This window comes from Chaetura pelagica, unplaced genomic scaffold, assembly GCF_000747805.2.
Source record: "Chaetura pelagica isolate M959 unplaced genomic scaffold, ChaPel_1.0 scaffold80, whole genome shotgun sequence".
In the NCBI taxonomy this organism is placed as follows: domain Eukaryota; kingdom Metazoa; phylum Chordata; class Aves; order Apodiformes; family Apodidae; genus Chaetura; species Chaetura pelagica.
This window is the reverse complement of record NW_009951946.1, coordinates 1387992-1409145: the sequence shown is the minus strand read 5'-3', so window position 1 is coordinate 1409145 and position 21154 is coordinate 1387992. Positions and strand designations below refer to the sequence as shown.

Genomic DNA, 21154 nt, shown 5'->3' with positions numbered 1-21154 from the left:
GGGGGGGGGGAAGCAGCAATACCAAACCCCACCCATCCATAATGCTGCCTTATCAAGTACACAAGAGTTTCCCCACATCACACTCTTAACAACATTTTCTGCTTGCCTGTGTTAGTCTGTTTTTCTGGTAGGTGTTAACTACTTTTAATATCAGTAAGACACTGTAAACACTGTAACACAATTACCTTTTCCTTCTGCATCAAGGTATTACTCTGACAGTTTATAATTACCTCTGACTGATACTCACGCTTCCACCAAAAAAGGTCAAACACAGTGAAGGTACTATTTGTGTTCATTAAAACATCCTGACAGTGCTCCAATGTATTTTCAGTTGCAAAAAACTCCAATCATTTTCTCAATTCTGTCTTGTATTTACCATATGAGTTTAGGAAAATAGTATTGTTTTCCAAATATTTTATTTCTTTCACTTCTCCTTTCCTTTTTCTCTCCCTGATATACATTAGCTTCTCAGATAATAAAAATGAGAGGTTAGATATTCTGCTTATGCTAGGTGACAAAAAAAAAATAAATCTTCCCAGTTAGCAGCCTTCCTTGTTCTTTTCCTTCTACTTGAAGTCTTTCCATTGTTACAGAAGATCTTATTTAGCGATTGGTGGAGTCAGCACAGAACTATCATTTGGGTCAAAAATCTGGAAGAAAGTTGACAATAATCCATTTTTCCATCTTCATCGTTGCATAAATCCTGGAAGAAGGTCCAGAAGTTATCAAGCTTCACATTCATCCAGGTGCTTCTGATATGCAGAGGATATTTGCAACCCCAGGTTTCACCATCAGCTCTTAAACTGACACACTTGGCACTCAATAGGCCGGTACTGATACACATTCACTCTATCTTAATTGAAAGATTTAGTTCAAAAAAGAAACAGCCCAACAAATCAAAAGCAATGTTTTCATCTAGAGAACCAAGAGCAACTGGACAAAGATGACCTGTTAGTAAGACTTGCACTGTAACAAATGGAAAGGTATGGTATTTCCCCTCCCAGCGCAAATATATCATCCTTAGTTCCTGCTCTGGAGAGCTCACAATCTAGAGGACACAGCACAATACAGAGGCAATAAATAGTGACATACAGGTAAAGATGAAAGGGGGAAAGAAAAAAAACATATCAAAATAGCATTGTATCCTTCTAAGGCTTGTATATTGCACAGTTGGTGTTTTCCATTTAAAAAAACAACAAACATATAATAATTTTTATGACAATGAGATAGGAGTCCTCAGTCAGCAGGAGAACCCTGTTCAGCTGGCTCACAAATACATCTTAAAAAAACAACCCTGCCTTAGGAGCTTCCAGCTTAAATAGAAAAGACAGACAAAGGATATAAAACAGAGGCACAGAAAGGTCTGAGTTTCTCTGGTCAGCTACCTAGCAGGAACAGACCCACAAAACACTTTCTTACTCACAAAAATACTGCTCATCTTATTTCAGTCAGTGGGAGTTGACACCACCCTACAGAAAGACTTAAATGAGGAACAAAAAATTAATAGTCACAAGACAGAAAGGAAAATAAAGTAGAGCTCAGACACAAACAGACAGAATTCCAAAAAAAAGGTGGTTGAGAGAAAGGAGGGAAAATATACTCATTACTGAGGAACATAATGAGTTTGAAAGGTTGACTGCAGTGAACTGGTGGAAGAGAGAACATTACAGGAGAAAGAGGGAAGAATTTATCTATGAAAAGCTGAAATCCAAGAGCACTAGCTTGAAATGGATTCAGAGATAAAAAAGAAAGCCAGTGGAGAAAGGGAAAACAAAGAACAAACTAAAACAAAGGATGGGGCAATATTTACTCATCCAAATGGTTGGGATTTTTTCACTTATTTTAATTGTGATTTGCCAAAATGAGTGAAAAAATGTAGTGTGTAATTGATCTAAATATCTTGGCATACAAAATTTGTCACGAAGCTGAACCCAACCAAAACACAACCACCCACAAACCAAAATACTTTTCAAAGCAACACCATCCAAACAACTTCAAAAAACACAGCAGTATTCCTTCTTATTCAAGAAAACTGAATGAAAATAAACTTGGTGTGAAGTTGCAAGAGCTATTTCATTAGGCAAAAAATGGTTAACTGTATCCTGATCATCTTCCCACCTCCAGGGGTTGTGGGAAGAGATATTCGTAGTGATGTAAAGTTGTAGAGCTGTCATTGTTATCAGTGTTGGTTTTTTTTTTCCATGCACTGAGTGTTGGATACTTGAGTAAACAAAAGATTAATGGTCAACTCTTGAACAACATGGCATGGCTGCACTGAGCCTTTAAAGGAACCTGATTAAGCATGCAGAGTTCTTACCAAAAAGCTTCAATAAACTACTCTGCAGTGCTGTTAGTGCCCTTGAATAACTTATGAAATAGCTTTATATCCCAGAGATACTATGAAGCATATTCTAGAATTTGACAGGTTTTGTGCACAAACCCACGCAAACTTCTTGGTTGAGCTGATCTTAGTAATTTAAATCCCTTCAGACTTCAAGATCCTAGAACAATCTGAACCATTTTTCAAAAGCTAGTATAAATGGGAAGAACTTCTTGCTCACTTCTTCCCGTTCACTAAACTCTTTGCATACATCAGTCAGCCTTAAAAAATACTTCCCTGTTTGCCCAGCTACATGAGAAACCAAACTAGCATGAGCAATCAAACTGTTTTCAGATTTAAAAATAGAAAAGGCTAAAATGTCCTATTCCTTTCCATATATACCACTTATTTTTAAAAAAAAAAAAAAAAAAAAATCACTTTCTCATCCTGGATGATGGTTTTGATTAACTGCGTACTTCTTACCAGCCCTTCACTTGGCTTGATGTTTGTAAGCTGAATCACTTCAAGGTGAGCAGACTGGGAAACCAGTGGATCAGAAGAGAGTGAGATAATGTGATCACAGACGCCAGAGAGAGTTTTACACTAGGAAGGAAAAAAGAAAATAAAAGGTCACAGTAAGCATAGCATTGATAACTACACGCATTTCAACTTACAAATTAAAGAACTGCATTTTAAAAGTACATATTAAATCACACTGCAGACTCTACAAGGCAGAGAGAATGAAGGAAGAGGGAGAAAGGCCTCAGTAGCATAGTAAAAAATTCAATGTTGTGATGACCCTAACACAGCACCAGACCAGGGGAGAACAGGAGGCAAATTCTTTTGCATCTGAATAGAGAGAAAAAGAGACTGCATGAGCTACTCCCACCATGTGTTCTCACAGTTAGGTGCTCTGCCTCTGAGCTGTGCTCGGGCATGCAGGGAGCCAGTGGTGAGCTCCTTCTCTGCCTACATCTTCTGCAAAGACATTAAGTACCCCCAAACCCCACTCACTTCCATTAAACCTGCAGATGTTCAGCACAGATTAAAATCAGGCTCTTAACGATGATGGGTAACTCCCATTAGCTCTGAAGTTTTCTCTATAGTAATAAAACATGCTAATTGACTTTGGGCTGAGCTTCACATGTTCTACTGCTGCCAAGTGTTATTTACTATTGCAGGCATGAAGATTACAATAAATAACCACTTCATGATGAGATAGTTCTTAAATTTGTTATCCTTGGCAGCCTCTTTCCAGCAGAAAGAAATAAAAGTTTCTAAAAAGGCTGGGACTGTCAAATGGGTGCTATGTATCTCCTCATGCCTCATTTCCTGAACACTCAGAAGCAGGGAAGCTGTGTTTTTTTTTTCCCCCATCATTCTCTCATATTTCTGTAAGCAAATGATTTTTAAAAGTTTCAATATTTTCCGTGAAGTCCCCTTTCAGCAACTTAAACTGATTTCTTGGTTCAGGTTTCCAAATGTGTGTTTTGTCAGCACATTCAGGGATTAGGATATTCTTCTGGTCCCAAAACTGTGAGTACCTCCAAAACCAATTAGGAACAAGCTTAACTGCTCTCAAATTCAAAAGACGAAAGCTAACCAGTCTCCTCAACTGACTGAAACACAACTGCACACAACTGCTGTACTAACCAGTCTTCCAAGATTGCAAAGCATACTTCTTGAATACCTAAAATATCTACAATAATGCTATGGAAGAATAATATAAAACTGGATATAAACTCCTTGTGAAATCACCATTATAATTCCAAATGCCTAACTACAAATATCTTATGTAAAAAGGAAAGTAAAATGACTGAAGTTGTAAGACCACAAAAAGCCAGTGACAGTGAATTCTTAATCCTGTTACAGAAATTGGGATTTTCTCTTCTTTGAATTATTTACAAACATTTGGAAGTTTAGGTTTGTATATAGATGGTTTATTTCATTCAATGATAATGTTTCAGAATGAACAAATTAATCAGAATCAAACTGAAAATATATCAGAATTTTTATTACCAACATGACCTTCTTCCAAAGATATTACCTTCAAGCATAGACACACACCCACCCATTCTGCTTTATCTGTATCTCATGATGCAGAACCATTACTGGAAAAAGGAAGTAAAAAATATATAAAATGGGGTTAAGAATGCTTTCTGCTTTACCTGAATAAGGCAGAAGTGAAAAAGTGAATTTTATTACAAAACATTTTAATGGCTTTTTAGATACATGAAAATTGCTTTGAGCTGACATTATAAGAAAGTAAAAATGACATAAAATTCCATCATAAAAATGAAAGCTTAGATTTCCTGCTTCTTCAGGTTTTTAAATACAGTGCTGGCATGTTATTTGTATTTTAGTATTTCTTGTAACTCCACAGAGAATTATTGAAAAATTACTTTTAGAAAATTACAGAACAGTCAGCTCTCCAAATGCAAAGTGAAGAGATCAACATTATAAATCATTCTTTGGTGATGAAAAGTGAATCTTAAGACTTGCATTCACCCACATAGTCTTCCTATTAATCTCATTTTAAAACTACTACATTTACGGTGCCCTTAGCAGTTGCAGAGAAATTTCTACTTACAATGTATTAATGTATGATTTTTTTTATTTTTTTTTTCTCTTCTTCCCAACTGTTGCATTGCAGGGAGATGCCAAAATGCCCAGAAAAGGAAGATTCTTACCACCTAACACAAAGTATGCCATTTCAAGTTCACAGACGTGGGTCTTGATTAAAAAAAAAAAAAAAAAAAAGAGTCCTTGGCTGCCTTGACAGACCATGGGGAAAGGAGAGGAGAGAAGCAAGTCCAGGATGCGGCACAGAACAGAAGCCTAAGCTGAGATGCTCCCTGGAGCAGCTGCTCTCCTTCTGCTTTTCCATGAGAGAGCTACAAACAGTGTATATAGTAAGCCTATGGAGATCATAATTCCAATATGGTTATATTGATTGCAACCCTAAAACAAATTGGTGTGAATATTCCCCATGAGGAGCTCTGGGAATACTGGATGCCAAAATCACAAAGTTACCATGATAAACAAAAAATCTGCCATATGTTTCTATGCATTTCTAAAAGATTATTGTCTTTCTGCTCTTCTGGCTTTCTTTCCATCTAACATATTCATATGTTGTGGTATCATGCCTACCCTAAGCACTAAAAAAGCTGCAACAAAGTCACCAGAGAAGACCCTATGATCAGAGGATGCTCTTCCAGATTAGGGCTTCAAAGTCTATGACCTTTCTAAAATGAAAAGATTCCTTCAACATGTGGGGATGCATATACGCAGGGGAAAAACTCTGTAAAATCTTTTCCATTTCATAAGTACTCAGATCTCACCAGGGTGAAGACAGAAGCTGACGACAGAGAACTCTTAAAGCTCCATTTAAAGTTATCAGGTTTATTACCATGTGTTAGTATCAAAGGTGACTGGAAACAGCAAAAGTAAACTGAAGGTACAGAAAACACATAGAAGTTCTTGAATTACTTCTCTCAGTTCCTGACTAACAGAATTAGCTCTTCTTCTTCCAATAGAGCAGCAGTGGATCTGAGTGTTTCAGTAAAACAACATACCATGAATTAACTGCAGTCACTCTAGATAATAAGACCTAATCACAACATCGTCTGCTTAGTAATTAAGGAATAGTTCTCTCCAATAAACTAATTTCATTAAAACGTGTTTTACTTTGCTTATGAGAACTGTCCTTTCCTTTGGAGGATATTTTTCTGTAGGAGCATTTTGAATTTAAGACTCACTGCTATTGCATGGCAAGCTGGCATATTCACATTGCCAGCACTTCCAAGGAATGATTAGCTAATTTGGTTTTAATTAAACTGCTCATTTAATTTCAGAATAATATGCATTTTATTTCAGTGTTCTTGTTCAAGAATAATGTCAAGACAAAGAAAATTGTTTTAGAAAATGGACTTAGGATCTGTCCAACCATCTAAAAGTTGGAAGTATCTAACAACTTTCATTTTCTTCTGAAAGAAGCCTTGTTTGTACTAGAATACTTAGTGAATCTTACAAGCTTCCCTTAACTATTATAAATTCAAATAATTTTGGTTACATACTACTTGGTTAAAGAGTTGGATTTTAAGTAGGATCAGGCACCTATTGGCTTGTCTGAACACTTAGGTTGCCAAGAGCCAGGACAGGAAGAGGCCCACTCTTACATAGCATGTACCCTTGCCCTGCTGCCAAGACAAGGCACATGAGCTCCCACTGGAAACAAATCCAGGGCAAAATAATGCATTTTTCCTTGCTTTTACTCTCAAAAATATCTCATTGGTTGTTTGTGGGTTTTATTCTTGTGTGTGTGTATTTGTGGAGGATGGGGGAAGGAAGAAGAAAGAAATTTAGTCCCAGGAATATATGGGAGCTTGGATGGCTCTAGGATACACTCATAGGATACAGCCATGTCAGTTTACAACTGAGTTTAATCAGTGGCTCTGAATATAGTTACCATCCAGCTCCTGCTTAGTTTATTGCTGTTGACTTCACTGGCAAAGGTGTCATAATATACCAGTTAGCATAAACCAGAAGACAAAACAGCCTTTTCACCAGGAGCATACTTTCTCCCCTTTAGGCCTCTTTATGGAAAAATACGTAGGATCTCTTCAGTGGATCAGGACCTTCCACGGCAAAGATGTTGCCATTTGGCACAGAAACAATGTTCATTTAACGAAGGCAACACATGATTGTATTTAGAAAGTTTCCTTTAAAACTGCCTTTGACTTCTCTATGTTCCTTTTCCTAAACAGTTTACATTGTGGCTCATCAGGTTCATTCAATATTCATTCAAGCAACCTCCCCACCTATATCTAAAATTATGTTTGATGCTACTTTATCTCTAGCTTGACTAATTTTCACAAAGCTCCCCAGGCTACACTGGAGCTTTCATGTTTGCAGATGCAAAGCCAATTTGACAAATTATGTTGGTGCAAGAAATATGGAGAGGTTTATTATTATATTATTATAATTTATTAATAAAAAGTTTCTAAATTATTTTATTTGATTAAAAGTAATGGACTGACTTATTTTGCATATAGGCTACTCAATTAATTTGGGTGGAAGAAAAGCACAAAAATAGTGCACTTTTGCTACTCATTTTGTACCAAACAATTTACCAACACATTACTTTTCAGCGTAACTATTCAGCACAAGCTGTATCACAAATGCATATTTTAGTTCCACTAAAATCAGCTGACAGTTTGATTCACCTTTTCTCTCATATGGTAGTTATGTTTTGTTACTTTGTAAAACTACATATCTGTTTAAGAAATTACTGTTAACAGGTTCAGGATCCTTCACCATTTGTAACTATTGATTCCTGACTGCAATGCAGTACTAGCTACAGTAAGACAAACTGAAATACAAGTGTCCAATTGCTCCTACAAAAACCAGCAGGCATTAAAAATGCCCAGCCTTTCTCAATCTGCCCTCAGCTTCCAGCATACAACGTATCTGAACAAAGGGAAAGGATTTGGCCAGGCCAAGAAAAAAAAACCCAAACAAAACACAACAAATTACAAAAGATTAACTGAGACAAATAAACAGATGATTACATTTTCTCCTTTTTTCACACAGTCCCTGTTTTCACTATAAGCCTTTGTTCTGGTTTGAGAGGACCAGTATAAAGCTTGTCCAGGTCCATCCTGCCCTGAGCTCCCCAGCTGCTGCTGGGCTGTGTGTGTGTCAGTGACAGTGGGGGGAGCAGCTGTGCCTGTGGGGAGGAGAGGGTGGGTCAGGGGACCCACATGGGCCAGTCACAGGGCTCCTGCCCCTGGGGCTCAGTATGAAATAGCTCCTCAGAGAGCCCTCCTATGGCTGGTGTGCTGGTTGGGTTGGGGGCTTTTTGTTTGTCATTGTTCCCTTTGCCTCCATTCTGTGTTCTTGCTGGAGGAGAACATCATCTGTCAAGACAGGTTGCCTTCCCCTGCCTCCCCAAGTAGGATCAACTCAGTTGCTCTAACGCTTTTGTGGACTGTCATCAGGTCCCTGGACTCAGGCACCCCCATCTGTCGCTGAGTCCAGTTTGGGACTTGTCTGACAGGGACATATTTGTCAGCTGAGGAATGTGGGTTCCATATTTGCATATTGTATATATTTGTAATTCACCACCATCTTTTTTACCACTACTTCATTAAACCTATTCTATTTTTTTCCCAACCTTAAAGTCCCTCTCCCTTATTCTTTTTTTATCTCCCCATGGGAGAGTAGTGGGGGGATAAAAGAGAGCATCTGTCACCCAGTTATTGGCTAAAACCATGACAACCTTACAGCAATTACTTCAGTTCTCTTTTGCAGTAACTCATCACTCCATCTTAATAATAAATTCTCCTCTTTATTCCGTGACAAACTTATACACCACAGTCTTTATGTGCAAAGCCTAATGATTCAAAGGAGGATGAAAAATGTCACTACAAAGCATCTAGCTGTTTAATAGAAATGCAAGAGGAAACATTTTCTTTCAGGCAACTCAGCAGGCAACTAGTTTACATCCCAGAGCATGAAGAATGAAAGATAATAATTAATTTCTACTTGTATTTTTGGAATTTAGTGTACTTATTTCTAACAGATTTTCCACAATTGCTCTTTTTCAGTCAGGGGGATGAGGGCCTACAGGTGACTATATCAGATCTGCATCTGTTCTGATTCCCTATAGCTGCTTCAGTTTGTGCTGGGAAATGTTCCAGTAGAGTGGAAGTACACTCAGGGACTGTTCTGGTTTGAGCTAGTTTCAGAGGCCTCCACAAGCTGTGACTTTTCCTCAAACTGTTCATCCATTATCTGTTCAATTCAGGCAGCTCTAAGGTCACAAAGCATTTCTGGTCAAGCAATCAGACTTATGTTTTTTCCTGGCCTTAATTTTACCCAGGCTAGTGATCAAGCTTAAAATCTGTCTTGCCAAGTATTTGTGATATTGTAGCATCCTGGTTTAAACATATTCCCAGGGCTGAGGGCAAGAAAAGCATCAGCCTCCCCCATCAACTCTCTCGCCTACATCATTGGCATGAGGGATAGAATGTCAGTAACATACACAGACATTCAGGGCTAAAAGTAAGACAAAAATGTCCTGGCAATGTTGTTTTGTCTACTAAAAAAAATATTTTTTTTTTTTTTTTTTAAATGTTAGTTCAATTAGTTACAACTGACCAAGACAAAGCAACTTGCTATAGGAGCACTAAGGATTAAGTCATAACTAGTTAGACAGATTAAGCCAAATGGACTAATTATTCATCAATCAATATTAGTGCAAACTATTTGTTGTACTGTATGGAATATGTCAGTAACTCTGGCAATCTTAGAAACAAAGGGGCCTGGATTTACATTTGCATATACATGAAATTTAAGCAGTGAACTAAAACTTTTTTTGGATGCAGAAGGAGAGGTTTCTATTAGACAGTGAATTTTGCTGAGCCCAGTTTGCAATGTATAGACACTTGAAAGGAAGCAGGTGATTTCTTCTTTGGTTTTTTTTTTTCTTTAATACAACTATCAAAATGATACCTTTGATGATGCATTTTTAGCTGATTATAGTTCTAGAACAAATATTCAAATATAGTGGCAGATGATTGTCATTGTGGTTCCTGAAAGGCTCTTAGCAAAAAGAGAACGTTCTGATCCATTACTTGTTCTTTTCTTTTTCAATTTAGTAACTTGATTTTTTATAAATAGTTCATTTGTTTTTCAAAAACTTCTGAATATTACTTTCAGTCCGTGGTTCTACTTCATCTTCTATTGAGTTTTCCAACTCAATAAAACTTTTTTTTTTTTTTTTTTTTTTTTTTCAGGAAAAGCAGCACAATTTTAAGAAAGTGAAATAGCTAGGAAAACATTATCTTTTCTAAAAAACAGAATTAAACTAACAAGAAAATTCAGTTTAAACTTGTTATTAATCTGACTGGAGCCCAGCTTCTGCTTTCTATAATTAGTCCTTGCTTGCTCTCACTTTAACATTGTACTGCTTCACATGGATTAATCTGAACTAAATATTTCTGTCATATGCAGCCCTTAACAGCTGGAGTGAATCAATAAATTATTCTTCAAAGATTTTAGATCTCCATTCTGACTTTCACAACAATTAACTTCTAAGTCCCTAAATAAGGAGAACTGATACCTTTTTAAGCTGAGTAGTTTGCCATACATTTAATCCTCTCAAGCTAAATCAATATAAAAATTATAAACTAGCAGCAGCATACTAATCTGCAGTTTTGAAGAAACACCACACCTGTGGTTTATCCTTTCATATTTAGGCCCACTGTATTTTAAAACCTGTTAATTTATTATTTTCTATATTCTATGTTAATATTTTCTATTGCCATCTACTTCTGCTGGTATTAATTTTGGGTGATATTTACTTTCTGTTTATATTAATAAATTCTGACAATTTTTATTTAATTATTCCATCACTTACTGAGCAAAAGGTAACCTGAAAAAATACACTGAGAAATGAAGTGGCAGAAATATCTAGCAATTCTGTGTATTCATGAATATTTCAGAAGAATGAACATTTTAATGAGCAAAAAGCAACACCTTATTCCTGATTGGTTTTATGCTTCTTATTCCACAGAACCCAAGTGGTTTTGTGAATGAATTCACAGTAAACAAAAACAACTTAAAAAATATAGTTGTGTTAAAATAATTATTTCAACACACCTGTAATTCTAGGGCAAAGTATTGTAGAAGAGATTTTTTCCTAGACACGCTTTGCAGCTCCATTTAGATGGAGTACATTTTGCTGAAGTACATAATTTCTTCTTTAAACTTTTTCAGTTTTCCATAAGAACTTTTTTCTTTAGATACTTTTTATGTGTTTAGGAGAATAACAAAGACTAGTTTACTACTTTACCTAGTATTTTAAGCAACAATCAAAACGCTTTTATATACCATTTGAAATGTGAAGTGCTTGGAGTAAACAAAAATATTTTTTTCTTGAATATAAGCTGAAACTATACTGTTCTGCCTCCACAGAATACCATTTCTTAACTATAACAGCAATATCTAAAAAACTGAAATCAGAATAAGTTTTTTAACATTAAAACATACTAACTATGGACAAGGTGATTCAGCAGTCTCTCAACATGAATGCCCACACTGCCATCTCTGAAAGAAAGAGGGCATTCATTTGCTTTTCAAAAGATTTTAGTGACACCAAAATATGAGCACATTAACTAGTTTTTGGCCATACCTAATTCAAGGAAACGAATAATTCATTTAATTAAAGATCTTGCCTTTGTCGAGGGAACCATGCTTTAGAGGAAAGCATGAAGGCTCAACGACAGGCTAACTTTGGAGTTATCAAAGTATGTGCTTCAATAGCAGCAGCATGGTCTCATATTCCCCACCTGTGCCCACATGACATCTTGCCCCCCAATTTGGTACAAAGTAGGCTCGCTCCAGGGTAACAGGCAGCATCCCCACAGCAGATGTGTGCTTACAGAGAGAGACCCAGTCCCTGAACTACACTACACAACTCCAAAATTCACAACACAGATTGGACCTGAAGGAAACCACTGGACCACCAATAGGTAATGAGGTCAAATATCAACTACTTTGATCCAATGGTCTGTTCATAAGGTGGTAAATTTCTTGATGTCCTAAAGAATGAAAGTAGATAACTATCATTTAATTTATTTTCATTTCTGTAGCTGTAGTTCTTTTTTACATACGTACAAAGGATCTCTCAAAATTTGCCTTCAGTCCTTAGTGGGTACAATACTTTGTAACAAGGATTTTCTCAGGCTAATTGTATAAATTCATAGAATCACAGAATGGTTTGGGTTGGAAGGGACCTTTAGAGGTCATCTAGTCCAAACCCCCTTGCAGTGAGCAGGAACATCCTCAACTAGATCAGGTTGCTCGGAACCCCACCCAACCCAACCTTGAATACTTCCTGGATCTAGATGATCTTTAAGGTCTCTTCCTACCCAAACCATTCTGTGATTCTGTGAAATGTATTGGATGCATGATCTGTAACAGGAGATTTAAATTCATAATCTCCCTCTAGAACATCTTTAATCTAAGTTGCACTTGCACATTCAAATATTGTTATCTCATAGGGTATCTAATGTTCTCTCTTCTTTGACACTGGCATAAAAATACCATGCACTCTCGAGATCTGGACGTCAGTAGTCTTTACTTCTCTTTTTGTAATCTGTGTGTTAGATTTCTCCTCCCCAGATACCTAATGGGATACAGCCTCCACACCTTCTTCTATCTTTCAAGGAGAGGAGTTAAAGGGAACTGTGAATGCTGTCAATTTGATTCCTATCATCAATCTTTTCATCTGTACTTGTAAAATATTTCCTTTCAAATTCAAAATACAGTTTCAGATCCCAACTTTCAATTCTTTGATTTATCTGTTTCCTTGATTGCATTTTGTCAGTTTTTGTCCCATGAAATCCCATCCATCAGCTGAAATGCAACATGGTCAGAAATGACCCAAGTTACATTTAATACATATAGTAATTTTTAATGCTAGCATTCAGTAAAATATTCAGCGCTCTGTTCATGTTTCCTTGCAAGCTTGAATACTAATCACAGAAGTTAATTAAGCTCTCCACAGTAATACATATGTCCACCTGCAATCACAATGAAGTTACTGTGGATTAAAAAAATAACTCTATATGTAAGATAATAACTTCTGAAACCTGTTTCAAATTTGACCACTCATGTTTCTTAAACAAATCCCTTCTCATTTCCTCAAAATTTTCTACTAAAGACTACATTAGTGTTTCATCAGCTTCAAACACTGACACCTCCCTTCACAATTCCTTTTTCTAATCTATAAAAGATAGTCTATATGGCAGACATCAGAACTCTTGGCTCTTGCAACAGAAAACAAGCATGTATTGAAAACCAGGCTATATCTAATTATTTAAAACATATAACACTTCTAACTTTTGCCCAGATTACGCAATTAAAAACTTCATTGCTTAACTACTTGCAGAGATCAGCCTAGCAAAGATGATGATGTCAGCCTCACTAAAATCACTAATTTCTTTGTGTTCCACAGGGGAGAAATGTCAGTGAAACTTAAAAATACAAGGAGATGTTTTATTCCACACCAATGTGAAATCAAAGCTCCAAAAGCTTACAGAGTTCAGCTTACCAAGGTTTTGATATGGGAGGACTGATTAATAAAATAAAAATTAAAAAAAAAATGTATAGGAAAATTTCCTGGGAAGCTCACCTTTTAAAATAAAGAAATGCAGCATTTTTTGCTTAAGCTCTAGTAATAAAAAAGTAAGATACCAAAACCTACCTAAACATGAAATACAGTGAATAAATTAAACTCATTCATTGCTCACTCTTACAAATAATATCATTAAATTAGAAACAAGCTCTGGGTTAACTTAATACTCACTAAACTACAGCCACAGCATGACACATGATTTAGGATCTAAACTTAGGGGCAGTTTTCAAAGTTTACTCAAGCTTTTGTCTCTCCATCCACCAAAGTATCAGCCTTCAAACTCATCCTGTGTTCTAATGCCTTGATGACTTTCATCTGCTTTATTTATTATCAATAGCACTACAGATTCAGGGAAAAGACCATTGTATTTATGCTGAGAATTCAGAAGGAAAGAATTGCATTAATTTTCCTATCATTAGGCTAGCTCCATGCTCCTATGAGGAATAAAGCTGCATAAATTAAGCTACACCACTAACATAAATATATATATGATTTCATAGAAGGTTAGCAACCATCTCTCCTAAAAAAAAAAAAAAAGCAAGCCATTTTTCAAAATATTTCTTCTGACCATGTTTTCCAAATAACAGATCGGCCTGAGCCAAAAACAAGCTCTTACAAAGTTCCTGGCTTCTCATATGCCAAATTCCGCTTTGTTAACATCATTACCTCTTCACAAGTAGTTCATATATTCACTCAGTCATACCCATACTAGTTCATTATCACACTGGCACTGCATAGAAAAAGCACAACACTCAGAGAACTAAAATTCTCTATGTCTATAAGCATATATTTCTATATAAGAATCCAAACACTACTCACCACATGAAGAATTTTATTTTCTGTTTCATATACTGTGCAATCCTGAAAAAGGAAAGCAGAAAAGGGAGGTTAAATTGATCCAATCATTCATCATTCCTAGAATTCATTCCTAATTAATTCTTAGAATTAAAATAATTAAATGGAACTGAAAAACCTTTAGGATTAAACAAAAAATTTCTAAGTCTTAAACAAAATTGAAAAAATTCATATAACCAAAATGTGAAGCCACCACAGAAAGGAAATATTGGTAAATGTTTATATCTATTCACTAGTTCTTGTTCCTTCTTTCCTTGAGACAGATAATTATCTTCCTCCACTTACATCCTTTTGGCAGTCACATGTATGTCAGACAACTGGCTTCAACCAGCAGTCCCTGACCATGAACAAAAATTACCTTTTTCTAGTTAGAACAATGAAAAACAAAAGTACCAGAAACAGTCTGACATGTTTGCACACCCTGCAAAGGAGAGAAGGAAAATCTGGGGGGGAGAAAGCAGAAAAGGGAACTACTCATTGTTTTTAATACTCCATGCAATGGGAGGGAAAAAAAAAGGCAGAATACAAAATGCACAGGAACCATCTTATTATACACAGCCTGCTGGGGACTGCATGCACACTGTTATCACCTCATGTAGCAGTTTCTATAAGCAAGACTAACAGATGGGAGGCTGGAGGCTGTGAAAGTTTTTCTAACAGTCCAAAATCTCACTGGATATAGAGAAATGGAATTAACAAAGCAGAGAGCACATGAAGTAAAACTAACAGTGATGAAAGAGCCACTCTTTCTAAGCCCATCAAATGCTGTATATTATGGTAATTAGTGTAAGCTCTGCTTAGAATGGATGCTTTACATCCTACCTAATAACTCACATGAAAAATGTGACTAAGTTTAAATGTTTTAAGTCTCATTTTTTAAACAGTTTATCCTGCTAGAAAAACAATTTTGCTATATGCAACTGTTGTAAAAAAAAAAAAACAACACAAGAAAACAAAACAACCCAAACAACTTTTAATCCATTAAATGCTTCTAGTGTTACTTTGGCAAGAAGTGACAATGTGTTCTTAAGCTTTATATAAAGCAACCTATGCAGAAGCAGCAGGTTGATCAGGGAGTATTTTCCTAATAACAGCTGTTGGCATTCAGGAAACATTTGTCAGTAAGTACAGCCGGAAACAAAATCTAACATGTTTAATTATATGCAGACATCAATGAAGTATTTGTAATCCTAGTAGCAAAACACACATTTCATTGTTACATGTGGGAGGGCATGTAACATTTTCAATCTGGTTACATCTATGTTATGCATGGTTTCTTATGAATAATTATGCAAAAAATAGCAGGAAGGGATTGCAACATTTATATTGATTTAAAAAAAAAAAAAAAAGTGCTTTTGAGCAGACATAATTATATCATCGGTGATAGGAAGGTATTACTATAAGTTTAAACATTCAGCCTAAAGTGGATACTATTTGAGAAGTTTCACTACTAAGGGAAGAAGCATTCAGAGTTCTTAGATGTTGTTGATGTTTATTACAACCAAGAAACCAGTGAATAATAGAGAAACACTGCTGTATCCTTGAAATGAAATTGTTCCACACAATCACAAAATAATCTGTATATTTCTGACAAACCAAGAGCATATATAAAACAATAAAATGTTTCTCAATCTACAAATAACAGTGAAGCGAGTGGAAAAATTTTCAGGCATCCAGTCTATCTACAGGGGCAGGTGGCCTCACCCTTAAATTCTGTCCTCACACATAATTCCCTACAAATTCCAGGATCTGCAAAGAGGAATTGCTATATGAGTTCACCACATAGTGGACAGCTGATTGTTGATGCTTCATCTTCACAATTAAGGGAAGAGAAAAATTAAGAGTTCACTAAACCAGAAGAGACAGAAAAACTGGAGGAGAGCTTAGGTGTAAATCAGTTCCAAAATTCACTTTTTCCTTACATGGATGGCATCCAAGTAAACATAATTCAAGCATAAACTCAGAAATATGCAGGATTCATGCTGGCATAATCCAGAGCAGCCCTGAAGTCTAGGATTCAAAGAAACTTAGAAAAGGTCACCAAGCTGATCCCCGCATTGTAGCAAGCTCATGTTAACTTCCTGCAGCCATCCCTAGAGATGAGGGCTGAGGCTGCTTCTGAATGATCCCAAGAGCAAAACCTACATGTCAGTTTCTTTCATAGCAAACAGTTTATTTCCCCTTAGATTTTTTAAGTCACTCCACTGCTTTGTCCTTTATCTTCAAGCAAGCACTAAGGATTGCTGTCCCCACCCGCTTCAAACATCCCTTAGGTATAATGATAAACTGAATGCTTATGACTGAGGGCCTTTACCATTTACAATTACTGCTTTTTCATACCCATTTTATTGCAACTAAAAGAGCTTAAAGCACTTGAGAACTATAAAAAGAGTTGCTAACTATGCAATTAGAATTAAATTTGTATTCTTATTAGCATACCACCCACAGCTGGAGAACATCTCTTCTTTCCATACCTAACTACAAGCCTGTATCTTACTCCTGAAAGATCTTCTGAAATATCTGTTTAACCACAGTACCAAAATATTGCAATTAAGGCAAGAAACAGATCATATGCAAGTTTAATATCAAGGTTTTTTTCTACTTTAGAAAAGCAGGAACACACAAAAAATCTGCAACCAAGCTTTTACACCTACACAAGCTAACAATTTGCTATTCACTTAGTGAAACAATACTGTGAGTACCCCTGAGCTGAGATTAGCACATACAGCAAGTAGAAGATATCTTTAACCTGTTTATTATCTGAGCTTCACACATATATGCACTGCAAAATATAACTAAATCTAGGCTATTTGATCTTCATCTAACAAACCAATTAAAATTGCAGCTGAAACAGCATAAGGTTACCTTCTATGGGCAAATTATTTTATAAAAGATTAACAACGGGTTGCTAATAAAGCAATAAAAGCTGTTCTGTGTTTGTAGAAGCATAGAATGGTTTGAGTTGGAAGGGACCTTAAAGACTACCTAGTTCCCAGTCCCCTGCCATGGGCAGGGACACCTCCCACTAGGCTAGGTTGCTCAAAGCCCCATCCAACCTGGCCTTGACCATCTCAATTTATAGTTCCTGAAGATGTAGTCAAATATTGGCAATTAGCAGTTTCAGAGAGGAAAATGGGATAGTATTATCTGCAAAGAAAAAAATAAAAGGGAGCATGATGGACTAACTTGATTACTAATACCAGATCTTCATGGTCACTATTTCCAGCTCTCCCTCATGCATCTTAAATGGCAAAAGTGACCGTTGTGCACGCAGCTGCAACTAGGCTAAATTCTAAAAAAAATTAGGTACAAAACTGGAAGAAACGGGGAAAAAAAAAATGCAGTAAGGGAGGAAGATAAGAAGAGCAAGAACAAACCACAACAATTAGGGAGAATGTTATTCTGCACTTTCAATCCTGGTATAATTTTAAGACCTATTTTTAAGACTAGGTAGACTTTTGCTACACTGCAACTAAGAGGCATCACTTTTATTTCTTTCAGAACTTCTGACCTTCATAACCACAATTTTGCATTATGTCTACAAAAATCACAAGTTTGATCTGCAAAGATCCGATTGTAATGTCATAAGTAATAATCACTAAAGACACTTACATTACACCTACTGAATTGGGTAGCACTGACTGGTGACAATGCTGCAAAATGTACACATCTTACCCTACCCTGCCCCACGCATTTCTAGAACAACTCACATATGAGGCAACACATATAAAATAAGAATATTTGTGGATTTTATTTTTCAAAAGCAATGTTTATGATGCTTTATTTCTCCATTTTACTTTCCTCTCCCCTCACCATATTGTCTTTCTAAACTTTTGTCTTAGTATGTCACAGAATTGGGGAATGAGGTCAGCTAATTACACCAGCACTTTCCTTATTTTTTAGTCCTTTGCTTTGCATCCAAGTTGATTAAATCTCAACTCAAAATGTTAAGTACTGAGATCTAGAAGATCTGCCAACTCATCCTATTGCTTTTATAGCCCACAGGGACAAAAAATACATGCAGTTTTCCAGTAGTATAACTATGGGATACTATTCCATAGGAAAGACTTCTATTTTTGCATATATATGATCTGGTTTACAAGCCCAAGTTGGAAACCTGTCAAATTACCTGTTGCAATTACATGTCAAACATTTCCCTTGCTCTACCTATAGGCTAAAATCTTGAAACATACCATCATTATTACTAGTACTAGTCCTCCTCCTCCTTTTATTGCTCATGGTTTTGCCAGCTATTCTAGACAGCATGTGCACTGCAGTCTTCTTGGCAGTCTTAAGTTCCTGTCAGGTCCTTGACTTATCTTCAGAGTAAAGTTAGGCTAGTTTAGAAAATAAAATATATGCATAGAAATAATTAAGGGACACAAAAAGGGAGAATTGCAGAAATATGTTAATTAGTTCCTTCAACAACAAATTTAGCAACATTTCAGCATTTCTAGTAACCCTAGAGATCAGAGTGCTCAAGAAAGGGCATGGCTTTCTTTCACTGGAATTTCTTGTTCATCAGAGAGCTTCAGTTGCTCATGTATATTTAGTCACCCTAATTTATTTTTTTCCTCCAAGGCAAGGAAATTTCCTAGGCAGGACTGATATATAAGCAGGTTACAACGTTATCAAAAACAAAAACCAGATCTCCTGATTCTCAGGTAACACATAGCCAGAAAATGTTGTCTGTGAATTCATACGATAATAACAGTGCTCAAAAGCAGGCTGTGTGGTGCTACAGAGCAACTAGTGAAGAACAACTGCTTGCCATGAGAGTGTTCATTCTTCAGGCAGCTTTCAAGCTGCTTCTGGTGAAGGTTCTTCACTAGTTTTTCAGTTTCTTTTCCTCTGCAGTACAACTGAAGTTACATGAAGACAATTTACATATGTGTGTTTTTATCCATATTTTGTTGATAAAATGTAGGCAAGGTAAGGAACACAATTTAAAAAGTGGTAGTGAAATTGCCTGATTAAGTGCATCTTCCACGAGCAATCCCACACATTTAAATCCCACGTTTTAATGGAGCAAAAAGCTAGATGTTATGTATTGCTTAAAACCAGATGTCTGATAGAATTGCTGTCACTATGATTTTGAAGTCATGCAAAATGTTCTAAACTATGTAACTCCAGTTCTCCATTTGTAAAAAACTAAAGAATTACGATTTCTAAAAGAGGGTTCAGACCCTCATGTGTTGCCAAACGTTTGGCATAAAATCCCTCTTGAGCAATGTAGTCATTGGAACTGAGCCAAGCCATCCTTTAAATCCCTTTACTTCTCAAATTGATTAACACTGTAACTGAATCCTTAAATACCAGTATATGTCAAATGGACAGTGTTGGTCTTGCTACTTGCGAATTAACTTGAGAATGCTCAGATCATAACTCCTAGTCCTTTTAGCCTCAGCACCACACCATCACAAATAAGTTGTTCTGGCTTCAAGGACCCAATTCTGAGCTTGTTCAAGTGTCACTAGCTCTAGGGAATTTATGCAATTGCCTCTTGAAAGGCTCTTTTGGTTTGAATTCTGCCCAATTCAGCTATGGCAAGACAGCTTCAAGACTGAGGTTTGCTGGAGTTGTCACTGAAGGTTCTCGCAGGAGCTCTCAACATCAATGACAGTAAAGCCTAAAGCTTTGCCAACACATGAAGATGGCAAAAGTTTTAGAGCTTTCATAGTACCTTTGTGTATGACTTTTCATTGCTTTTTCCTGCTCAAGACAGTGCTACATAATTTCCAAACAAGGGTACAAGGGTAAGAGAGTTTGAGTTAATTTAGCCTTTCACCACTTAGAAAATGCATGCAAAATATATTTGATAGAGCTGGTGGCAGGGTTAAACAATGACAGCTTTGAAACAATTCACTTGATCAATATAACATAGGCTATGGCAAAATGCAAAATGTGTTCTGTAGTGCATGAGGATTAGAAAACTAAAAGACATTAGGTAACTCTGCTCAGACTGTGATTTACCGATATGTCTGGGTGACCACTGGAATAATAAAAAACCTACAAATTGGCAGATATACAGATCTGTTCAGCCGCCTCCCCTCTACCCTCCTCCACAAGAACAAGAAACAAAAACCCTTGAATACTCCCAAAGCTACAGAAGCTGGCAAGCAGATAACATCCTCCTCTGGCTATACGCAAAGAATTATGAGCATGACACAGGCAAAGGTTTCCTGAGGTGCTTTACCACATATTTAATTTGAAGAAGCCTAGAAGGACTTTGGATACAAAAGGTGTGGGCCTTGGGGCCACTGACAATTACAAATATGTGGGACAGAAAGAAAGGAAGAGAAAATACCATTTTCCTATCTCATTACCCTAAATGCAACAGCAAGTTTCTCTTAAGCTATGCAACAACCCAGGACTTGCATAGGTAATCCTTGGCTGCTGAAAAACAAAAGGAATGTTTAAAATTACACAGCTCTTGTTAAAAACCTATATTGTATTTCCAAGAAGTTGTCCCAAAATACGTGCTTTCCCTGAGTTTCGTCCTGCTGAGCTGCTCCAGAAGAGTCTCCTTTTGTGGCTATTCTTCCTCCTTCTGACTGCTGCAGTCCTAGGGAGCTCTATCCTCAGCTCTCCCCTTTTCTGCAACCTCTTCCCTATTGCTCAGCAGCCTCCTAAAATCATGCTGCTTTAATTATCATCTCTGTGTGGATGAGTCACAGATCTCTCATGCCTTCTGTTCACATTTGCAGTTCAGGATCTCCTTCTGGATATTTGCCACCAGCCCTAACACAGTATGCTGAAAAGCTGAAATCACGTTT

At 36.6% G+C, this 21154-nt stretch overlaps 1 protein-coding gene across 1 annotated transcript in view; it reads right to left on the bottom strand.

The window, feature by feature from the left end:
* CNKSR2 (connector enhancer of kinase suppressor of Ras 2) overlaps positions 1-21154 on the bottom strand; it is a 184651-nt gene that overhangs the window by 126037 nt on the left and 37460 nt on the right. Inside the window, exons 5-6 of the mRNA XM_009997284.1 lie at positions 14343-14384; positions 2804-2923 (exon numbers count right to left, since the gene is read on the bottom strand). Coding sequence (XP_009995586.1) covers positions 2804-2923; positions 14343-14384 — 162 coding nt within the window. The remainder of the gene's footprint in view (positions 1-2803; positions 2924-14342; positions 14385-21154) is intronic.